Source organism: Conger conger, chromosome 1 (genome assembly GCF_963514075.1).
Source record: "Conger conger chromosome 1, fConCon1.1, whole genome shotgun sequence".
Taxonomy (NCBI): domain Eukaryota; kingdom Metazoa; phylum Chordata; class Actinopteri; order Anguilliformes; family Congridae; genus Conger; species Conger conger.
Window position 1 is genome coordinate 11,543,347 of NC_083760.1, and position 20,065 is coordinate 11,563,411.

Genomic DNA, 20,065 nt, shown 5'->3' on the forward strand with positions numbered 1-20,065 from the left:
ACAGGAGTAGACAGGAGACCACAGTGAAGAGCATCCAACCAAACTGATACTGGTAACCTTATTAAAAGACCAGTTTAGCACCAAGGGCTACAACAACAGCCACTTTATTATCTAATCACCGTGCAGGGCTTGATTCAAACTGTCATGCAGGCTGATAGAGTATAATACTCAAGAAGCAAGACACTGCAGGCCAATGGGAGAAGTCCTTTTTAGGATTTTGGCCCAATTGTGGGTGTAAATGTACAGAAGTCCCTGCAAGTCACGAGCCCCACAAGCGAACATGATGCTAACGTCTTTGCTAAATCTGCACTGGTGGTGTTTTGCCTCTTGGTGAATGACAACGAGGCTCTGGGAATCAGTTTAAGTTCAGGGAGCGAATCACATGATGAAATCACTTCAAGGCGACAACACTTCACGGTGTACGGGGGGGGCGGTAAATAGAGAAACAGGCGAGTGTTTAATGTGCCGGGAGTGGAAGAAGAGTGTGCGCCGCTCTTCTCTTTTCTTCTCTCCGCTCCTCTCCTCTCCTCAGCGCTCCTGCTCCGCTCATAAGAACCTCACCTTCAGTGTTCCCCACCCTGACATCACTGAGGGCCTTCCTGGAGCGTCAGCCGGCTGCATGGCAACAACACCATGGCAACAGTCACTGAGATGTGCATCCCTACCGGTGTGGTTAAGTGTGCCTCAACACAGTCAGTAAGGGATAAGGAAATGAAATAAACCAGAAAATTAAACCCCCCCCACCCCCCCCACCCGCCCCCTTCTCCCATTGGCTTGGCCTACATCACCCCCCCACCCCCCCACCCCCCGCGCAGATTATTTTACGGTCCCGGCCGATGACGTGCAAATGCCTCTGCCTTTGGGACCAGTTCATAATGGAATTATTACAAATTAGAATCAATGGGGAGGAGTGGGGCGGGGGGGAGGGTGAGAGCATCCGCTTGCCAAAAATGTGTGGAGCAGTGTGCAAAGATGCAGTAACAATGATAATGAGTCATATCTACAAATTAACTGAACTGAAAAAATGGGAGGTTTGTTTCTCGGCAAACAATACTGAGAGGAACCAAGCCAATTTCCTCTTGACATGCGGCTGTGGGCAGGGACATTGGGGTGTGGGTTCAGGGGGTGGAGGATGGAAGGGGGCAGGGGGGAGAGACTCCCGTACTCCTGTACCTGGATGTGCTGGACCATGTTCCTGAGCTGGACCAGGAACTCCTTGGCCTCCGTGGCTCGGTCCGATAGGATGTTCAGAGCCTGCGACAGCTGACCCTGTAAACAGCAGAGTATTAAGATCACACTGCAAAAAACAACATTTTTACTAAATAAGAAAAAAAAATATTGCCAATGAGATAAGACGGTTTTGATTCATTTCAAGATCTACCACTTGTCACGCAAAGAGTAACTTTAAAGAAGAGACTCTACTTCTCTACTTCTACTTGAGAGAGAAAAACAAGAGGTTCAGACATTTTTTTGCATTTGAGCATTGCCCCATTTCGGCAATGAGTGTGGCACAAGGAGCGAATCATAACAGTGTGGGTAGACAGGTGGGTAGACCCCAGTACGCAATGAGGGCACCTCAAATCCAGTGAACAGGGGAACACTAGTTTTTCAGTGCTTTCATTGTTTATACATATGAAACAGAATAATGAAATTGACCCAGAAATTGTTTGTGGAGTACTGCCCAGATGAGAGTAGCATCTCTCGTCACGCAGTCGGAGTTGGCGTTCACGGTTTGAATAGTCAGGATTGTACTTGCCGGGGCCAATTCAAGGTCCTTCACCATCCCACATGAACGGCACTCATTGTGCAGTGGATGCGCCGAGATCCGTGCGATTCGCCCCGGGTCGCCCACGCTCCGATCACGGCTCACACGCGGTAAAGGCCCTCCCGACTGACACCCGGTAACTTCCAGACACGTGACCCGCCCCAAAAAAAAAACGTGGCCCGCTTTAACTTGCCGTGAACCTCCGTTTCCCGACACGCCTCACACGGCTAGCGGCTTTCACCGAGACACCCACACCGCGGAGCCTGCCGCACAGTGAGGGTTTGAGATAAGAGCAATTTGAGTCATCTCAGTGAAACAATAGGAGATTTCCCCACTGTGGATCAGTGGGTGATTGCAGTGCTCACTCCACCACGCTTTCCGCCTTATCTAGGCCAACCGCAAGCCATGGAAAGTGTCCTCAACATAGGATCTGTCAGTAATTTTAATACACGTTTTAATTTGTCTGCAAATCTGCAATCCTATTGGTTTTCACTCCAACCCTAACAGAGCACATCCCATTCAACAGGTAGGGATCTTCTTGAGCAGCTAATTAGTAGAATTGTGTATGCCAATTTAGGGTTGAAATGAAAATCTACAGGGTGGTAGATCTCCAAGAACGGTTTTGGTTACCACTGAATTAGGGCTAAGTCTTTCACTGAAGGGCCGCGGTCAACCTGGGAATCAAACCGACGACCTTGAGGTTGCAAGTCCAGTTCCCTGTCCGCTAAACTATATCATATTTCGAACAAGAATGTGAAAGGTCACAGGGTGAGTGAACATATGTCATTAGACACGGCACAATGATGGGAATAAACTCCACACACACACCCTATTCTCTGGGAAACACTGCTGGATCCAGCCGACCAGAAGCAACCCAGCGGAGGTTTTTATTATCATTGGGAAAAAGGTTTAAGCGGAAAAGCAACGTCCGCTTTTCCGGGTCACAAGGCAGCCCTGCTTTTCTCCACGGCGCTCCGGTCTACCGTCATGAGAACGGTGTAAAAACAGCCTGTCACGTTCCCCCGCCTCTCACCCAGCTGCTCGCCAACTCGACGGGGAAGAAGAAGGGGATGAGACAGGAAATGGAGGGCCGGCGACCCCTGGGCTGGGAAAGCATGACAGCTGCTGTTACTAAGGGCAGAGCAGGGGACCATGGGAAAATCACATTCCTCACACAGGCAGACAGCAGCTTCCCACAGCATCGGTGCTGGAGCCGCTTTTATCCTCAGTGCCCTGGGACCCCTTTTACTGTCAGTGCACAAAAGGGCTTTGGTGCGGCTCCAGTTACACCGTTTTAATTGCACACAGAGTATTCCCATATTAATTTTCTTATTCGTTTCATGTTTTCTGCCTTCTGTTTGTTACCTGTACTTAGTTAAGTCGATTGATATTTATTTAACCAGGACAAGAGGAACCTCAGTGAACGAGTATGGTTCCCACGGATCTGTCCCCAGGTTAAACTTCTGAAACTTACTCCAGTTCAAGGATCCTCTCAGGGCCAGTACATTACATTACATTACATGGCATTTAGCAGACGCTCTTATCCAGAGCGACGCACAACGAAGTGCAGAGTAGTAGTGCAGTAGTACTGCTGCTCTTCTTTTCTACCTGATAGTTAACTGATTGATTAAAGGCACTGATTGGTCAGGGATCTACCTCACATGGGCCACAATGAACCCCAACGAAACACAGTCAAACGTTTATTTAAACGGAAACGGTGGCACATTGAACATCCCGTTGCAAACCGTGTGTCTGAGAAGGCCATTCTGTACGTTCTCCGGGCTTTAAACCATAGTCCTCTGTCATTATTGATTCAGGCTACACCCCCGACACATCCATCACAACGGGAGCAAATATACCTCGAAGATTGTTACAAAACAATGCACACTGTCGGGAGGACACATATCATTCGACCCAGAAACCGTAGCAAAACATTTTCAGACTGAACGTGCCCCTGGTGTCCCAGGCTTAAATCAGTCCTGATTAGAGGGTGAGAATGACCACAATGGCCAGTCTTGAGCAACCCTGCTCCAGTCGATCAGGAAGGTTAAATGAGAACTCTTGAAACACAGCATAGCAAGAAACATATACGTCTACGCGTCTGTGACAGCGCATACATATTGAAACGAGGTCAAATCCTCACAAGCGGCTCAGCCCTTTTAAATATTCAACAATTCAGGATGAAGGCAGTTTTGTTGCACGCTTGATCAGCTAACTGCTAACTGCAGATGGAGGCAGCCTTGTTTAAGCCATTGTTTATGCCGTATATTTCAATTACACAGTGCCCGGACCGTTCAAAGTAGAATTAAGTAGGTTTATAAATATGGTCCAAGAAGGGGCAAGATCTAGTGGAAGGAAGTGTGAAAGCCATTGTTAATCAGATTTTATTACTGGGGTACGGTTTGAGGATGTAGCTCCACCAGCTGAGCATTAATTCAGATGTAAACGCACAGATTCCAGGAGGTGCCTGGGATGTCCTACTTGCAAAGCAATCAGCTCTGTAATTACGCACACTGGAACACGTGCTGCCGATGAATAATTCAGGCGAGGCTCTTGGCCATTTTGCTTTTCAATTTTTTTCTCTCTCCCTGCAGTCAAGCAATGGAGCGAATCTGTCACAGGAGAACGTATCCGCAGATGTAATTTCCAACGGTAGGAACGGGAGGAATCTCCGGGAAACGTCATGCTAAATTCAGATTCAAAGAATTTCATGAGTCCCATAGCAGCAGACTGTGTCATGTACCATAAAGGTACGGACAGGTGTGACATGAAGGTCTACTGATAGCAGACACCGGACTCTGCTTACACAGTGGGGTGACATTGGCCCAGGCGGCAAAAGCAGTCGTCTGGCAGTCAAACGGTTTTCAGTTCGATCCCGCCCTGGCTGTGTCAAAGCGTACCTGAGCACAACAACTAACCCCAAATGCTCCTGATGAGCTGGTTGGTACCTTGCATGGCAGCCAAATGCCGTGTGTGTGAATGGGTGAATGTGAAGCATCAACTGTACTTCGCTTTGGATAACAGTGCTATATCAATGCCAGCCATTTACACACACACAGAGGCTAATGCTCTCTGTCTTCTTCGGTATTTCATTCAGCTTCTCTCACACAAGGTTTTTAGGGACTCCGTGTTCCTGTTTTCCCGTCGACGTCCGGATAGAGAAACGGACCTTTGTTCCAGAACAGTCTGTGCCCTTGAAATGCAACTTCTAAGAAACAGCGTACGGTCTTCTGATGCATGACCGTGTTTTGCAGCTCAACAGAGAACCTGCGAGACAGCAGAGCCTTCAAAGGTCACAAAAGTGTCTGAAATATCAGGGAGGAAAACCACATCCCCAATGGCTGGTGATTCCTTATGAATCAGGAGAGATGAAGCCCAACATTGCGTATCACTTCTAAATACGAAACTGAACACGCTTTAGTGGAAGGGGGGGGGAGACGGGGATCAAATATACACTCTCCCTCTTTGTTTGTCCACTCAACCGTTTCAGGTGGAAAGTGACACTGATGGATCGCTCGCTTGCCATTTAGAGGGAAGGCTCTTGTTCAGAACTGGAAAACTGTATCCGCCTTCGACCGTAGATCTAGAAGTGCTGGCAGTTTCATTGTTTCATACAGAGGAGAAAATTTACGTCCTTTTCCCCTCTTTAGCTTTTTTTGTGATCATCGCTACCATCATTCTCAGTGTAAAAATATCAGTAGGGAGACTTGAGATTTACTTGCACTTTAAAGGACTCTTGGAAGGGTGCGTCTCCAGTGACAGGAATGCTGATAATGTGGAGGGGACTGAGGAATTCTTCTCCAGTCAGGTACACAGTTAGGTTTGCCATTATCTCCAGTGAGAGTGTCACACAGCATTAATCTCAGCCAATTTGAGCCATGGCAGTTCAGCACCGGGGGTTTTATGTTGGACTGAAGTTCCTGGGTTTTCAACAGCCAGTACAAAAAGGTTGAAAACCCCCTGCTCTAGAGCTACAGAGAATACTAATTATATTTATCCATTTTATCTTTTTTTATCTACGCGTTTTTAAGCCAGGCAGGAACGTCTTAATTTCAGACCGAAACCTGAAATTAAATCAGAATTAAACTCACTCTAGGAAGACTGACCTGCTGCTCCACTGGGAGCACGCTGAAGGCATTTGCAGCAGGGGGGTTCCCTGGTTATGGGAGTGGGTAATTACAGACGCATGTCTGGAGAAGCCCCCCAAACAGGTGGTGATATCCACGGTTATGAAGATAAAGTGGATCTGCGCAGCCCCCCTGCAGATCTGCGCAGTGGGTTCTTGGTCCCGCCGTGGGTGTGTGTGTGTGCAGCGCTGGCGTTCCTGAGAGAGATCATTCCCACTCCCGGCTCCAACTACGACGGGAAGTTACAAAGGAAGCGCTCCGGTAGGGGGAACGCCACCGACAGCTTGGGTTTCTCTCGCAACAGACGTGCTGCGAATTTATTTTAAGGCACACAGGCAATCTTTCTTATATGTAAAGAGCGGGTTGTGGTTGATGTTTCTGCTTCCGTAGTACAGTACGCTTAATTCAGTGGAGATTCACTCTCAGTTGCGTTGCTGCTCCACTTGTATATACGATTATACCCACTTACCGTGTTATCATACAGATATTTGGATGATTGAATTTTAATGATGCCTCACAGCAAGGAGGTCCTGGGTTCGAATCCCCGTCGGCCGGGGCCTCTCTGTGCGGAGTTTGCATGTTCTCCCCGTGTCTGCGTGGGTTTCCTCTGGGTACTCCGGTTTCCTCCCACAGTCCAAAGACATGCACGTTAGGCTGATTGGAGAGTCTAAATTGCCCGTAGGTATGAGTGTGTGAGTGAATGGTGTGTGTGCCCTGCGATAGACTGGCGACCTGTCCAGGGTGTATTCCTGCCTTTCGCCCAATGTATGCTGGGATAGGCTCCAGCCCCCTGCGACCCTGATCAGGATAAGCGGGTTCAGATAATGGATGGATGGATGGATGGAATTTTAATGATGTGCTGTCCAAAAATTGCTGGCACACATGCATCGCCTGGAATATTACCTAATCAAGCTTTGGGGACTGAACCCAGAACGACAGCCCGGGAACAAGAATTAAGATGCAAACTTTTAATGATAGCTATTTTATTGTTGGTGAACTGGAGAACTTGATCATCAAAAACAATAAAAGAATGATCCTATTCTCCCGCAGTGATTTCACGAATAAAAGCAGAATTGAAGGCCACAAGATTAGTGGAAGTTGGCGGATGCTATGGAGATACTGGTTTGCTCTCTCTGTTCTCTCATTCTCAGCCTCTATCTCTCTCTTTCTCTATCTCTCTCTTTCTCTATCTCTCTCATTACGTTTACACAGTTAAATCTTTTTACGCGCCAGCTGTGGAGAGATGATCACACCACTAATGAAGTGTAATCAAACCACAAGTCTCTGGTGTTCTGCTTAACTAGTGCTGATCACACACTGCTCATTCAGCCAGCATTTGATCTCACGTCATGGCACCAACATCATTCACATATTCTCTCTCCATTGGACCCATTTGTAACGAAGCTTGTTTACTTGGGTACACTGTATGTCTGTTCAACCAAGCAAATGACTTGTGACAACTGATCAACTTGGGGTGGGGAGTGGGACAGTAATTCAGATTTGTATACACCGCTACCAAAGTGCTAAAGTGCAGACAATATTCCACATGTCAAGTGTTTCTTTTTATTTTCTGTGGGCCACTAGGTGCCGACCCAGGGCTGATGCTAAGCAAGGCTGAGAGTTTGCTTAGTACAGTACCTGGTTATTAGTGGGCCAGCAGGGGGTAATCTTCTCTCAATCTGACCAACTGATCAGCCCTAAATAGAACTGACTTAATGGGTAGGTCCCATGCTAAAAGTATTGACCAACTCAAAAATTCCCTTCTTGAGGAGTGGTGAGCATAGTCACAAAATGGCTCCAGTGCATCATCCTGGTGGGTTCTGCACATTGGTGGTAGGTGAGGTAAGGTGCAATATAAATGCAATCCATTATTACCATTATCTATGATTACCCATTTAAGTTTAAACAATGTCCCACAAAAATGGATTGAGATATCCATTGTGTAATCTAGTCCCATAATTTTACAGATCATTTGTTGAGAACGCAATATTCTTATTAATGTTCTTATTATTTCATCATTTCAAAGTTTCATCCTGTCCTTGTTCAACTAGTAAACACAAATCCCACAAGAAAAACTACTAAAGCGATTCATGTACAATTTTGAAATTACATTGTTAATTAAATTGTGTGTTTACCAAACACTGACATTTCATGAGACGGCTCAATTCATAATTTAAAGCATTACCCTAGAACAGCCACTTTTATTTGAGATCCATTGCTTGTGATCCGGTGGCACGGATGGTGCAGTGGGTAGCAGTTTGCATGTTCTCCCCGTGTCTGTGTGGGTTTCCTCCCACAGTCCAAAAACATGCAGGTCAGGCTGATTGGAGAGTCTAAATTGTCCGTGGGTACGAGTGCTTGAGTGAATGGTGTGTGTGTGTGTGCCCTGCAATGGACTGGCGACCCGTCCAGGGTGTATTCCTGCCTTTCGCCCAATGTATGCTGGGATAAGCTCCAGCGACCCTATTCAGGTTAAGCGGGTTAAGATAATGGATGGATGGATGGATGGATGCTTGTGATCCAGTTGAGCTTTGGCTTTTCTGAGTCTGAAAACGCGGAGTTCCCACGGAGTGTGTCCGATCTGTCTGGGGGCTTTATTTATTACAGAGAAGAAAATCATCCCGAACCGAACTGCGCCTCCATCCTCTTTTCGAAATGAATTAGATTAAGTCGCTTAAATGCCAGACTAAGGAGCAGAATCAAGACATTCAACTGGCGTCGTGCCAGAGTTACATTCCCCCGGCTGGCCTCTATTTATTACATTACATTATTACATTAATGGCATTTGGCAGATGCTCTTATCCAGAACGACGTACAGTTGATTAGACTAAGCAGGAGACAATCCTCCCCTGGAGCAATGCAGGGTTAAGGGCCTTGTTCAAGGGCCCAACGGCTGTGCGGATCTTATTGTGGCTACACCGGGGATCAAACCACCAGTCATGCACCTTAACCACTACGCTACCGGCCACCCACTTTGTCTGTGTCTATGGCCATGGCAGATCCCGTCAGCAGTGTTGATAGGGAGGAGAGATCAAACACACACAACACTGAAAGAGCAGAGACTGCAGCTCGGCGTGTTCCGAAGTCACGCCCATATTTCCTGAATTCTCTAATTTACCAAGCACAGACACACAAAATGGCTGTCTTAGCAAGTGTTTTTTAGTCTTGCAATAAGACTTAAGATCTTATTTTTTTCTCTCAAGTAGAAAATATTAGTTTGTTTTAAGTTGCTGTTTGAAAATTTCTCACCCCATTGGCAAATAAGTCATAGAAAAAGATTTTAAGTCTAAATATAAAACTAAGATACATGTGCAGACTTATTTCTTGTTTATTAGCAGTGCACACCTGCTGCCAGGAGCTGAGATGGAACTACTTTGCTTTGGCTGTCGAGGTCCAGACTCATTTGTATTTATTGATCGTCTGTCGCAGTGACTGGGAGTTTAATTATTTTTAAAAAAATTCCACCCGGGCTCCGTTCACTGAAATGTTATGTCCCACGCTAATTAATCAGCTTAATTGCCAGCGAACAAATAAACAAGTGACCTCGATTCAGGTTGACGGGGCTTACAATAGTTTTCACTCCGACGTCTAAAGAATGTTCCGGAGCATGGGGGAAGGGCGTCACAGCGTCACGTGGAGCATCTTACCCTTGTCTTTTCTTTACGATGCACGGAGCCTGAGCAGGGTCTGAATAGAGAATGAACGGAGTCTCTATGGCACCATTGTGCACATATAAGACGGCTTGGCGAGGAGAGGTAATATCTAATTATAGTGTCGGCAGAATGCATCTATTTTCGGTCCCACTCTTTTAGTCCAAATTGACTTTTCAATGTGAAATTCATTATCTGCGAGTTTAGTGCTGCTCGAGCCACCTCCGGAGATGGACGCGGCATGTTGATTTTCTTTTAATTGCTTGAAGCCCTGCCAGTTTACTCGAATGTTATCAGCATACGAACAAGCAGGGGCAAAACCAGGGCAGTCAGAGCACCCATCTCTGCCATCTAATTGCAGAGCTGGAGGCAGCCCGGCTAGCTTAGCTCGTCTTCCAGATAGTTGTCCGTCATCTGTCGAAGTTTTAGCTGCTCAACTTCCTAGTAGTATTTTTGGCGTTGGCCTACTTTCACTGGGAGTTGAGGAGGAGGTCATAAATCACCATAACTATAATGATGCTGGCTCAATTGATGCTAAAAATGATAAACTGTGATAAACAATGGAAGGAGAGAGTAGCCCCGCTGCCAGTGCGGATGGATCACAGTAAAAGTAGACAGAAGTAACGGATGAACCGAGGAAGTCTATTTTTCCTGGAAATTGCGGCCCTGGACAGCAGCTGAAGTCAGTTGTCTTGACCTGGGCAGACACCAGCACTCGGGATGATGTCACGTGCGACAGCTGTGCTTGGTGGGGGGTAACGCAACGGAAAAGCAATTGTGCTATATGGGGAGAGCTTAAGACTCCAGCACACGCTTCCCTGGGTCCTCGTTTGTCAAGTGTGGCCATGCACAAATTCCACTTACATTACTAAACTATTTGTGCGATTTGTCAACATAGTAGCCGCGCGGAAACGCACACACAAACACAGATATGCGTGTGCACACGGGCACACAGACATATGAAAATGTGGTTGAAAAACAACACTCCATTATTTCTTGACATTTGTTCCAGGAAATTGAACTGCATTTCAAACACCGTTCTATTCAGTGTGCCAACAGGAAAATAAATAATATTATCCCGTCTGCACCATTTTAACAGCTGAATACAACAAATCATAGAAGCTGGGATATTGGAAGACATTTAATTCATCTTCTGGAAAGAAAAATGGTGGTTGGCCAATGAATGTTCCTCGTTAACCCTTTTACCAATATACCACGTACAGTACAATGTTCATTTATGGATTGGCAAATGTATACAGTAAATAAGCTAAATAAACCATTTGCTTTGATAATCTACCATGAAAATATCTTACTACTGATATTAAATCAAATACGAGTAAATGTTGCAATATTAGTAGATACATAACAATCTAGTCCACAGAGGAAGTGTATGTACATTTGACTGCTATTGTCTAGTATAATCAAAGATTATTATTTGTTAGGGAAATGAATCTATTCTTGGGAATGGTGGAAGAAAACCTTTAGTTTTATGCTTTGGTTTGACAACTGGCAATTTTATTGTCTTGTTTCCATCGTCAGATTAAACTATTGCTTTTATTGCAGCATATGAACATGCGAAATGGAAGCACTAATTTATATAATTCATTTGTGATTTGATCGTCCTTGTCACATTACTGAGAACGCCAAACAAAACATTTAAAACTCTCCAATTAGCTTATGCAGCTTATGAATCTTCAATTTTAGATTCAGAGATATTCATTTCATTCGGGTTTTACTGGAGGGGCACGGTGTTTCACAGTGGTGATATCGCAAGGATACATTAAAAATGAATGGAGTAGGTTGCTCATGTATAGCTAACACAGCCAGACGCAATTAGCCACGCGCGAGCTCTTCAGCAGTCGGCATTTATCAATAAAACCGACCAGAGATGCGGCTTCAATTAATTCCAATTGTCTCCAAACCCCCAAAATGTCTACATCTGTGCTTCAGGACTAATGAAGTGGTGATTCTACGCGACGGATAAACGGGGGCTGAGACTCGGGAGGGATTGTGAGCAGCCAGGCGTCGCCCCCTCCCTGATGGCTGATAGGAGACCAGTGACAGCCCCAAGCTGTGCATTCTCGGAGGCTGCGGGGAGATCGGAGAAATCGCTGACATGGTTGCCTGCCACCCGCCCCCACTGCCGCCCTGTCTCAGAGTGACTTTCCGTTGCCATGGAAGCAAGGACGTTCATGCCCTTCCCACTCAGAGCAGATTCTCAGCTTGGGGGTAAAAAAAGAAGAAATATATATATATATAAATATAAGAAAACATACGTTTGATATTCACGTCCTTGCTCAGAGTCCCCCACCCCCTGAGGAAAAAATGATATAAGGAGGGCCGGGGGTGTTTCCATTTCAGGGGATTTTAAATTGGAAATGGGAAGGCATTGCATTGGCATTGCCCACCCAAAAGAGACCATTTGGCGGGAGGGAACACAGAAACATAGCCCTCCGTAATACTTCACATCCCTCATGCTGCAGTAGAGGTATATCCCCCAATTACGTAGGGGAAATACCTCTACTCTGCCCTGAAACTGCACATGAACTAAATCAACCTCCAAACTTTAATCCGTTAGGGTATGATATCACACATATGTGATTAGAATGTTCTTAACCTAACATTATAATGCTAATGAACAATCACTGCTGGTAACTGAAAGCAATACCACACGAAAATAAAGAAATAAATAAACATTACTAAAAAAAAGCTACGCTTCAAAGTGTGACTTGCAGAGAGAAATCTGCAAGTCACTGCGCCTGGTCTGAAAATTTAAATCAGTCGAGCGCTGGCAGGGAGCTGTATTTATGCATGCAGCAGGCAAACGCGAACGACAGAGGCATTTGCATCCAGCTTCGATAAAAAATCAGTGGCGCGTTATAATCTAAACCTTCTAATCTCGCAGCTCCAGGACAGAAGAGCGAGGGAGCATTTTGACAAATGGCACCTAATGCAACTCTTGGCTCGGGGACACTGGAATTAACTTGAGCAGAGTCACAAAAAATGTTGCCTCCATCTCGGCGCCCCACGGTAAAGACGGCGTTCAGTCTGTGATTGAGTGAAACACCTCACCAAGAGGAGCTTGGTCGGGCTAATACACCAGCGCTTCCAACCCACGAATTATGAGTTATTAAAGTTATAAGCTGTGAGAAGTAGGTATTTCTTTGTGTCTTTCAAAAACAAATAATAAAAAGCAAAATAAAGATATGCTAAGCTAAGTGCTCCGCAGCAGCGAAGGGTGTTGTTGCTGCTAGCCTTGCGTGAGTGACACACTTTCCCAAGCTCTTTAATTCGCTCAGTTGGTAATTGAGAATCCCTGCTAACAGCCAAAGCCGTCTGTTCTCGTCTCCCAGCCAATTACCCGACATACTCCTGTAGTCTTGTGTCCTTGGGTAGTGGCTTTTGACCCTGAATTTTACTGGTGGGCTAAGCAGGGAAACAGCTAAGGGAGCCCGCCAAATGCAGAATGCTTCAGGTATAAGACTTATGGAGGACCAGATGGTGGCAGGCCAAACTGTCTATTATAGTATTAGTGTCAGTTTCAATGTTGGAGTATCACTCTGGATATAGCATTACACTGAGCTACATTCTCAGAAGAAAGAGATAGAAAAGCTTGTCGCTGGGGTACATAGTACCCAGATGGTACCCAGTAGGTACATAAAATTGTACCCGTAGCCATGGGTCTAATCATTCATTTGTACCTTTTTTGCTTGTAAAAGGTACTTATTAGTACCCAAAGCAGCACATTATTGTACAGTTCAGGGTATATTCCGGAAATGTATGGTACAACAGAGTCTCCTCTTTTTATAACCAAATACCGCTCAGTATGTAATTTCTCTGCATTCACTAAAATGTAATTTAATAATAGCAAGGCAAATTCAATTACTGTCCTGAAGTTATTCAAAATGTTGTATTATTCTAGATTAAAAAAAACCCCACACACATTTGTATCTAGAAAGTTCCTAGAAAGTTCTAGAAGAAAATAACTGCCAGGTGTACCGGACGAAAAGAGGGCCTCTGGGAGTGCTATCAGTGAAAAGGCAATCGGAGGAAGTGTGGTAGAGGGTGGCCAGTCAGCACCGGAGGATAGGGCTGTCTCTAATGAAACCGCTGTGTGTGGGGCCCGCCATGTCAGCAGTTCAATCAAGGATATGCACTGGCTCCCTGGGAAGTCGACTTCCGACAATTTTACGATAATGAGAAGCAACGCATCAATCACGGCAGTGTGTACGTACGGTCAGTGAGCACTTTATTAGGTAGACCTGTACACTAGCTTGTTAATGCGAATATTTAATCAGCCAATCACACAGCAGCAAATAATTGCATAAAGGCATGTAGACGTGGTCAAGAGGTTCAGCTGTTTTTCAGACCAAACATCAGAATGGGGAAGTGACTTATGGAATTATTGTTGGTGCCTGACAGGGTATCTAAGATATTGCTGATCTCTTGAGATTTTCGCGCATAACAGTCTCTAGAGAATGGTGTGAAAAACAAAAAACATCTAGTGAGCAGAAGTTCTGTGGGCAAAAACGCCTTGTTAATGAGAGCTCATGACTGGTCAAGGTAGGTGACAGCAACACAAATAACCACGCATTACAACAGTGGTATGCAGAAGAGCATCTCTGAACACACAATGGGTCAAACCTCTTAAGTGGATAGGCTACAGCAGCAGAAGTAGAATAAGTAATAAGTAATAAATACCTAATAAAGTGCTCATTTAGTGTATACTATACTGTATATACTGTGTATTTGTTTGTACTTTTCAGCAAAATGTTCAGGGATGGGCTATTTGTTTCACTTTAAAATCTTTCAAAAAACGTCGCTAAATGTTCAACATACGTAGACATTGTTCTAGAAGCGTTTTTTGACGGAGTTCACATTTTGAAGTACAGCAGCAGGATTAATAGTGACGTGAGAACGTGGTTCGACCCCAGGCCGCGGGCTCGATACGGGTCGTCGGGTATGAGATACAGGGCCCACTGGAGGCGCGATGAGGCCTGAACAGCAGGGGACTGATATCCCACTCATCACTGCCCGGATACGGCAACACCGGCCTCAGTGACGGGCACGTCACATTACTCTTATCTTAAACACCCCGGTAACGCGCTGATTAGCATTAGAGACAGAGTGCGCCATTGTGCTAGAATGGCTGTTCGCTCGACAACACAATTTAGTCAAACCCAGTGATTTTACCCTTCACTGTCTTGCTCTAAATCTGGAACAATGGCCCCATGGACGCAATAGTGTGCTCTTCGGCATCAAGAAATACAACAAAAGTAGAACAGAAATACCTCCAATTAAAATCATTTTTAATTGGAGGCAAAAAAAAAGACATTTTATGAGACAAGTATCATACTTACTGTAAGGGTTATGTATGACCAATCATTATTAATGAAATTGATACATTTATCAGGGTTGATAGCACTAGATTAATAGACTGTACCAGTACAGAGCACAAAACCACCAATAACGGATATGTAATACATGCCCTGGTTCCAAAACCACCTGAAGCTTATACATTCTTGCAAATTCCAAAAGAAAAACTAACCACAGGAGATGTGTACAGGAATGCATGGTTTTCCACAATGAGGCAGTCCGGGCTATATCCAACCATGTTCCTGGAGACCCTAATTTGGCGAACGCAATTCTACTAATTATCAGCTCAACAAGATCTCTAGCTGTTGAGTGAGGTATGCTTCATTAGGGTTTGAGCGGAAACCTACAGGATGGTAGATCTCCAGGAACAGGGTTTGATGAAAATCGATGAACCACGGACTCTGGAAGCTCGGTGTTGCGGAGGCTAGCCGGCGACAATCTTAAAGAGTTCTCGGTTTTCTCACTTTCCCTCTTGGCAGCGTTCCCTCAAGCCCCAGGAATGTCTGCTGGGTCTGGAAGCTGCCCGCCCGCCTCGCGGCTAGCCTGCCCTCCCCGCGACCATCTGCTCCGCTTCCCCGCGCAACAGCTCCAGATGACAGGTCGCACGGCAGACGCACGCAGCGCCCCTCCAGCCGGCGCTATGGAAACGCGCGGACGAGCGCCCCGGCTCCGCGCTGGCGGCACGGCGAGGCGTAAAAGCGTAAAATAAAGGACCCTGTACACTTTCACACGAGTCATTTCCATGGCAAAATGGTCTCTCGCATTATATCTTTCAACGCGCACGCCATCAATACCATCTGTGTCTAAACGAGGCACAAACTCCAGGTCAAATGAATATGTGAATATCCCCCCCCCCCCCCCCCCCGTCCTCCAGACAAATCAGTTATCAGGCCGCCCGTATCAGCTTCTGACTGGAGACCATCGCTAAGCCCCTGTGCTGATGGCAAGGTGTGACAACTGTGCCGCCCGGGGGTCTCTGAGAGCAGAGTGACACACGGGGAGCTATATTTGGTCTTCTCCCGACCCCGCTGTGCAATCGCCCACTTGCCGCTGGGAGTGATGAGGTGTGGGCGTCCTCGTGGGCGGACATTAATGGCAGAGGAGCGCGAACGGGGCTGAATCTGCTCTTTGATGGGCTCTTACAGGGGCCAACTAAGGCTGAGGCACCAAAATAACATCCAAATGAACCGTGCTGACATCTGGGTCACACACACACACACACACTGTGTTTAAATACCAACATCTAATCTTCAGGAAGCCCCTTTGCGCTTCCGAAAGAGAAAAATAACAAGTCTGCATTGTTCACTCTCTCATTTCTGTGGTCAAAGTAGGCATCTTGAACAACTGAAAAACAACTAAATACAAGGTGGAGTGGACTCATTTTCCAAACAAAGTTTTAAAAGCTTGATCATAATATACAATTAAACATGAAGGACTGTTATTAGCATACAATGCCTCCCACATTAAATTGAGAGTAGCAGACTAAGCGAAACTGCTGCAGGACTCGGATTACATTTTGGGGGGTTTTGCGATCGGTTCTCCACTGAGGGATTGGGGGGTACAGCTGTCGCAGTAGCCTGTGTCAGTGTCCACTATAGGGACCTGACCTATGGCTCTACTGAGCTTTGAAGCAATTTGGGCTGCTGTTACTCCGAGAGGCAGACAAAGAACCAGCTCTCTATGCCTTCTCCATGGTAACACATTTTAGTGCGCTACTCAAAAGGAGGTGTTCTGGGCTCCTTCTGCGTTTTGAGCCAATCTGCAAGGCAAGCCCTACCATACAAAACAGAATCAGCACCACATCTGTGATTCCACCATTGTGGGGAATCCCAACACACAGTAAAGCTGAGGGGGGCCATCAATATGAGAGAGGACAAGGGTAACTGGCCTGTGAAGCTATTTGCTGCTGTATTTGCATATAGTTCAAACCACTTTGAAATTTTGCGCATCATGTTCAAGTACGTTACACGAACCATAGTAGTGTCCAGAACTACAAGCTAATGAAATAACCGACCAATCAAGCAACTAAACAGAATTGCAACCAAGATGCAGGAAAGAAAGCTCTGGATAAGAGCGTCTGCCAAATGCCAATAATGTAATGTAAAAAGCAGTGCTATTCGCATACCATGCCAAGCCATTTTATGAATGTTTAAGGTATGTTTAAGTCAAAAGTAAATGTACAAAGTATGTTTTATTCATATAATATACAATCTTTGGCCAAGATAAGATTGTCTGAGTTCATTTTTTTCACGTCAAGAACCGCAAAGTAAATCATGCTGCTGGTATCGATGGCCAATAGTCTCAGTAGCTGATTGTCGTAGCAGGCAAACGCACTTGCGTAGTCACAGGCAAAGTGTATGTTTATAATATAAGCATTTATATAAAATTCGTGACGATTATATTGTTCCTGTCACTTTATATTCCAGCATCCTATCATTTACGGTTATAACATGACCAAGATAAACGTTGGTCATGTTAATAAAGGTAATAACGCACAAAATAACACATTTTTGGGGTCAGAAATCTCGATGATTTTACAATGTAAAATTACCGTCGTGCCAGCGTAAAATACTGTGAACAAAGAGGATTTAGAGGAAAGAAGATAAAGTGATTTAAATCTATTAGCTAGACCAGTGCAGGAGAACCGGCACTTTCCATGTCAGAATGAATAGCGGTTAGGCTGTAATAAAGTTATACCAATTAATTATCTGTATAGCACTTACAGAAATACATATTAACAGGTGGAACGAGAATGTGTGCGCTTAAATTAAAACGAAATATCCGTGATAATGCTATGGTACATTGTACGTAATGAATAAGATCGTAATAATGAGAGCTGGTTTTAAACAGTAAGGGTTAACGTTACCTTGTGAAGTTTCCACATGGCCCCGAGAGCTTTGACTTCATGCGTGGAGTGCTTGCCCTCTTCTAAACATTGGTAGCAAACTGGCATTTTACACTGCACACAGTACATGCTCAGGTTCTCCAACTCGTGTTCTGTACAGGTAGAGATTTTCCGAGGACTAGTCCGGCGGCTTATCCGGCCTTGTGCCGGGGGAACCAAGCGATGCTTAGCAAGCGGACCGCGGGGAGGGTGGCATCGCATGCGACATGGCTCGCAATAGAACACGTCGCACTGCTCGCACATAACCGTGGCTTCCTTTGGACTCTTCTCGCAAAGCTGACACTTGAGCGCGGCCGCTTTACTCTGCTGGTACCTGTCGACCACCCCTTCCAGCACCCGGTTCTTGGGGAAACCGCGGAGCCCCCGGTCGTCCAGGATGAGGCTGCGATGGCACTGCGGGCAGGTGATGCAGGAGTTGCGGGGGATAGGGGGTAGGGAGCCGGGGTGTTGAAGCAAGTGGTGTTGGGAAGGGGGAGGAGGGACGGCAGGGGGGAAAACCCGCACCCCGTTCGGGGATTTCTGGCAAGGGGTGGTCGGGGCACTAGCGAAGCCCCCGTATGAGCCATAGCCGCTGTCCGCCTCACTGTATAAGCTCATTTTATCCAAATCAAGGTAATCGTAGTCGGAGACCCCCGAGCCAGAAGCCCGGCTGCTCTGCGGAGACTCGGCATCGGGGGTCTGCACTAAAATATTCCGAGCACAAGCCAGGCAAATATTGTGAGAGCAAGGCAGAATAATCGGCTCCCGGAAAAAAGATCCACAGACGGGACATTTTAATTCTTCTTCCATTTCATCCATATATGACACTGTTTTTGGAGATGCCTCGATTCTCCGACGGATTTATAAACGCAATATAGGAAAGCTACCCGGTCGCGGAATATGTCGATAAGACCTCTTGCTCTGTCACTATCCAATTCGGCAATAGCAACGATGTCAAATCGGAGGTTTTATGTGAAGCAATCTAACCCATCACCGCGCGGCGTCCAACCAATAGAAGAGCTTTGTTTAATATGCCGGTAGATGTTGAGCGCTGATTGGACAATTCAATTGTCAGTATTGTTGATGAGGAGTAGCCCACTGACCAAAAACCAATTATTGCGCGAGGTCCTCAGTAACTTCTAACATACTGAATTATTGATTAAACGATAGGATATCATTTGATATTTTAATGTTACACTTAATAATGAAGATGGAATTGATCGCTTACCAAAGTCATGAACCTCAATGAATTTGTGGTTAGAATTATACGTTAAAATGATATTTAGGAACACCCAATTGACTTATGAACTCCATAGCAAAGTCAACTCAAGATAATAATAATAATAATAATAATAATAATAATAATAATAATAATAATTACTTGTGTAACTGTGGGCCATTTTAGAATAATACAAGTGTCTAGGAATTTAATCTATTCGGTTCCTCAATTTCATCACCATCAGATGAAATTGAACATACAGAATAAAGTTTTTTTCTGTGTTTCGATTTTTCTGATGCATAGGAATATCCTTCTACAGTGTTACTAGTTTCCTTGCCTCTTTCTTTTGATCTAGAGAAGGTTAACCCGATAGCTGTATTAATTAATTTTCAATCAATATTTGGTCAGTAAGGATGTGAAATGTGGAAATTCCTCCACCTGTCTGAACCCCCATTTTTGGGAGTGCTGTTTTATCCCAACTTCTTTCCTTTGAAAGTAACATTTAGTGAAATCAATGACTGTGTTAAAGAAATGTTGTTGCACTAAAGACTAACGCAAACGTTGAACAGTAATTCAGGTGAAGCTCCCAATTTTTTTTGTTTACCCGGATTCACTTTGATTCTGACTTAAGGACATTTGTTGATTTAATTCAACCTTCTATCTTTCAGACAATAAACACCATCGACTAATCTCAGCGTAAAATTAAATAAATTAATATCCGGGACCAAAAAGGAGCTGAAAAGAAATGTACAGATAGTGTTCTATATTAAAAATGCAAATAACCTAAATCGTTTATTCATGGAGCGTTCTTCCGTGTACGTGGGAAACAAAAAAACATTATTTTTGTGATGCGGTTGGCAGTTACCAGGGCGGCGACAAGCTGCTCACTGCGCGAGCCTTAACAGTTTCCTCCATGTCTCCATGTTGGATGCGCGCCTAGCTCTTTGGCCAGTCCTTTATATGTCCAGGATCATTTCCTTTGCCAAAATTATATTCGCCCAGCATAACAGTTACTGCAAAAAATAGACTCTCCAAAGATATCTC

At 45.2% G+C, this 20,065-nt stretch overlaps 1 protein-coding gene across 7 annotated transcripts in view; it reads right to left on the reverse strand.

The window, feature by feature from the left end:
- Positions 1-18,725, reverse strand: part of trim9 (tripartite motif containing 9) — a 42,561-nt gene extending 23,836 nt beyond the window's left edge. For 4 of the 7 annotated variants that reach the window (XM_061259796.1, XM_061259781.1, XM_061259788.1 and 1 more), the window contains exons 1-2: positions 17,785-18,725; positions 1,174-1,269 (exon numbers count right to left, since the gene is read on the reverse strand). In XM_061259796.1, the coding sequence (XP_061115780.1) occupies positions 1,174-1,269; positions 17,785-18,621 (933 nt within the window). In that variant the 5' untranslated portion in view covers positions 18,622-18,725. Of the gene's footprint in view, positions 1-561; positions 616-1,173; positions 1,270-17,784 lie in introns of all 7 variants that reach the window. The other 3 variants (XM_061259758.1, XM_061259767.1, XM_061259749.1) reach the window with 1 other exon arrangement.
- Positions 18,726-20,065: the final 1,340 nt, after the last annotated feature.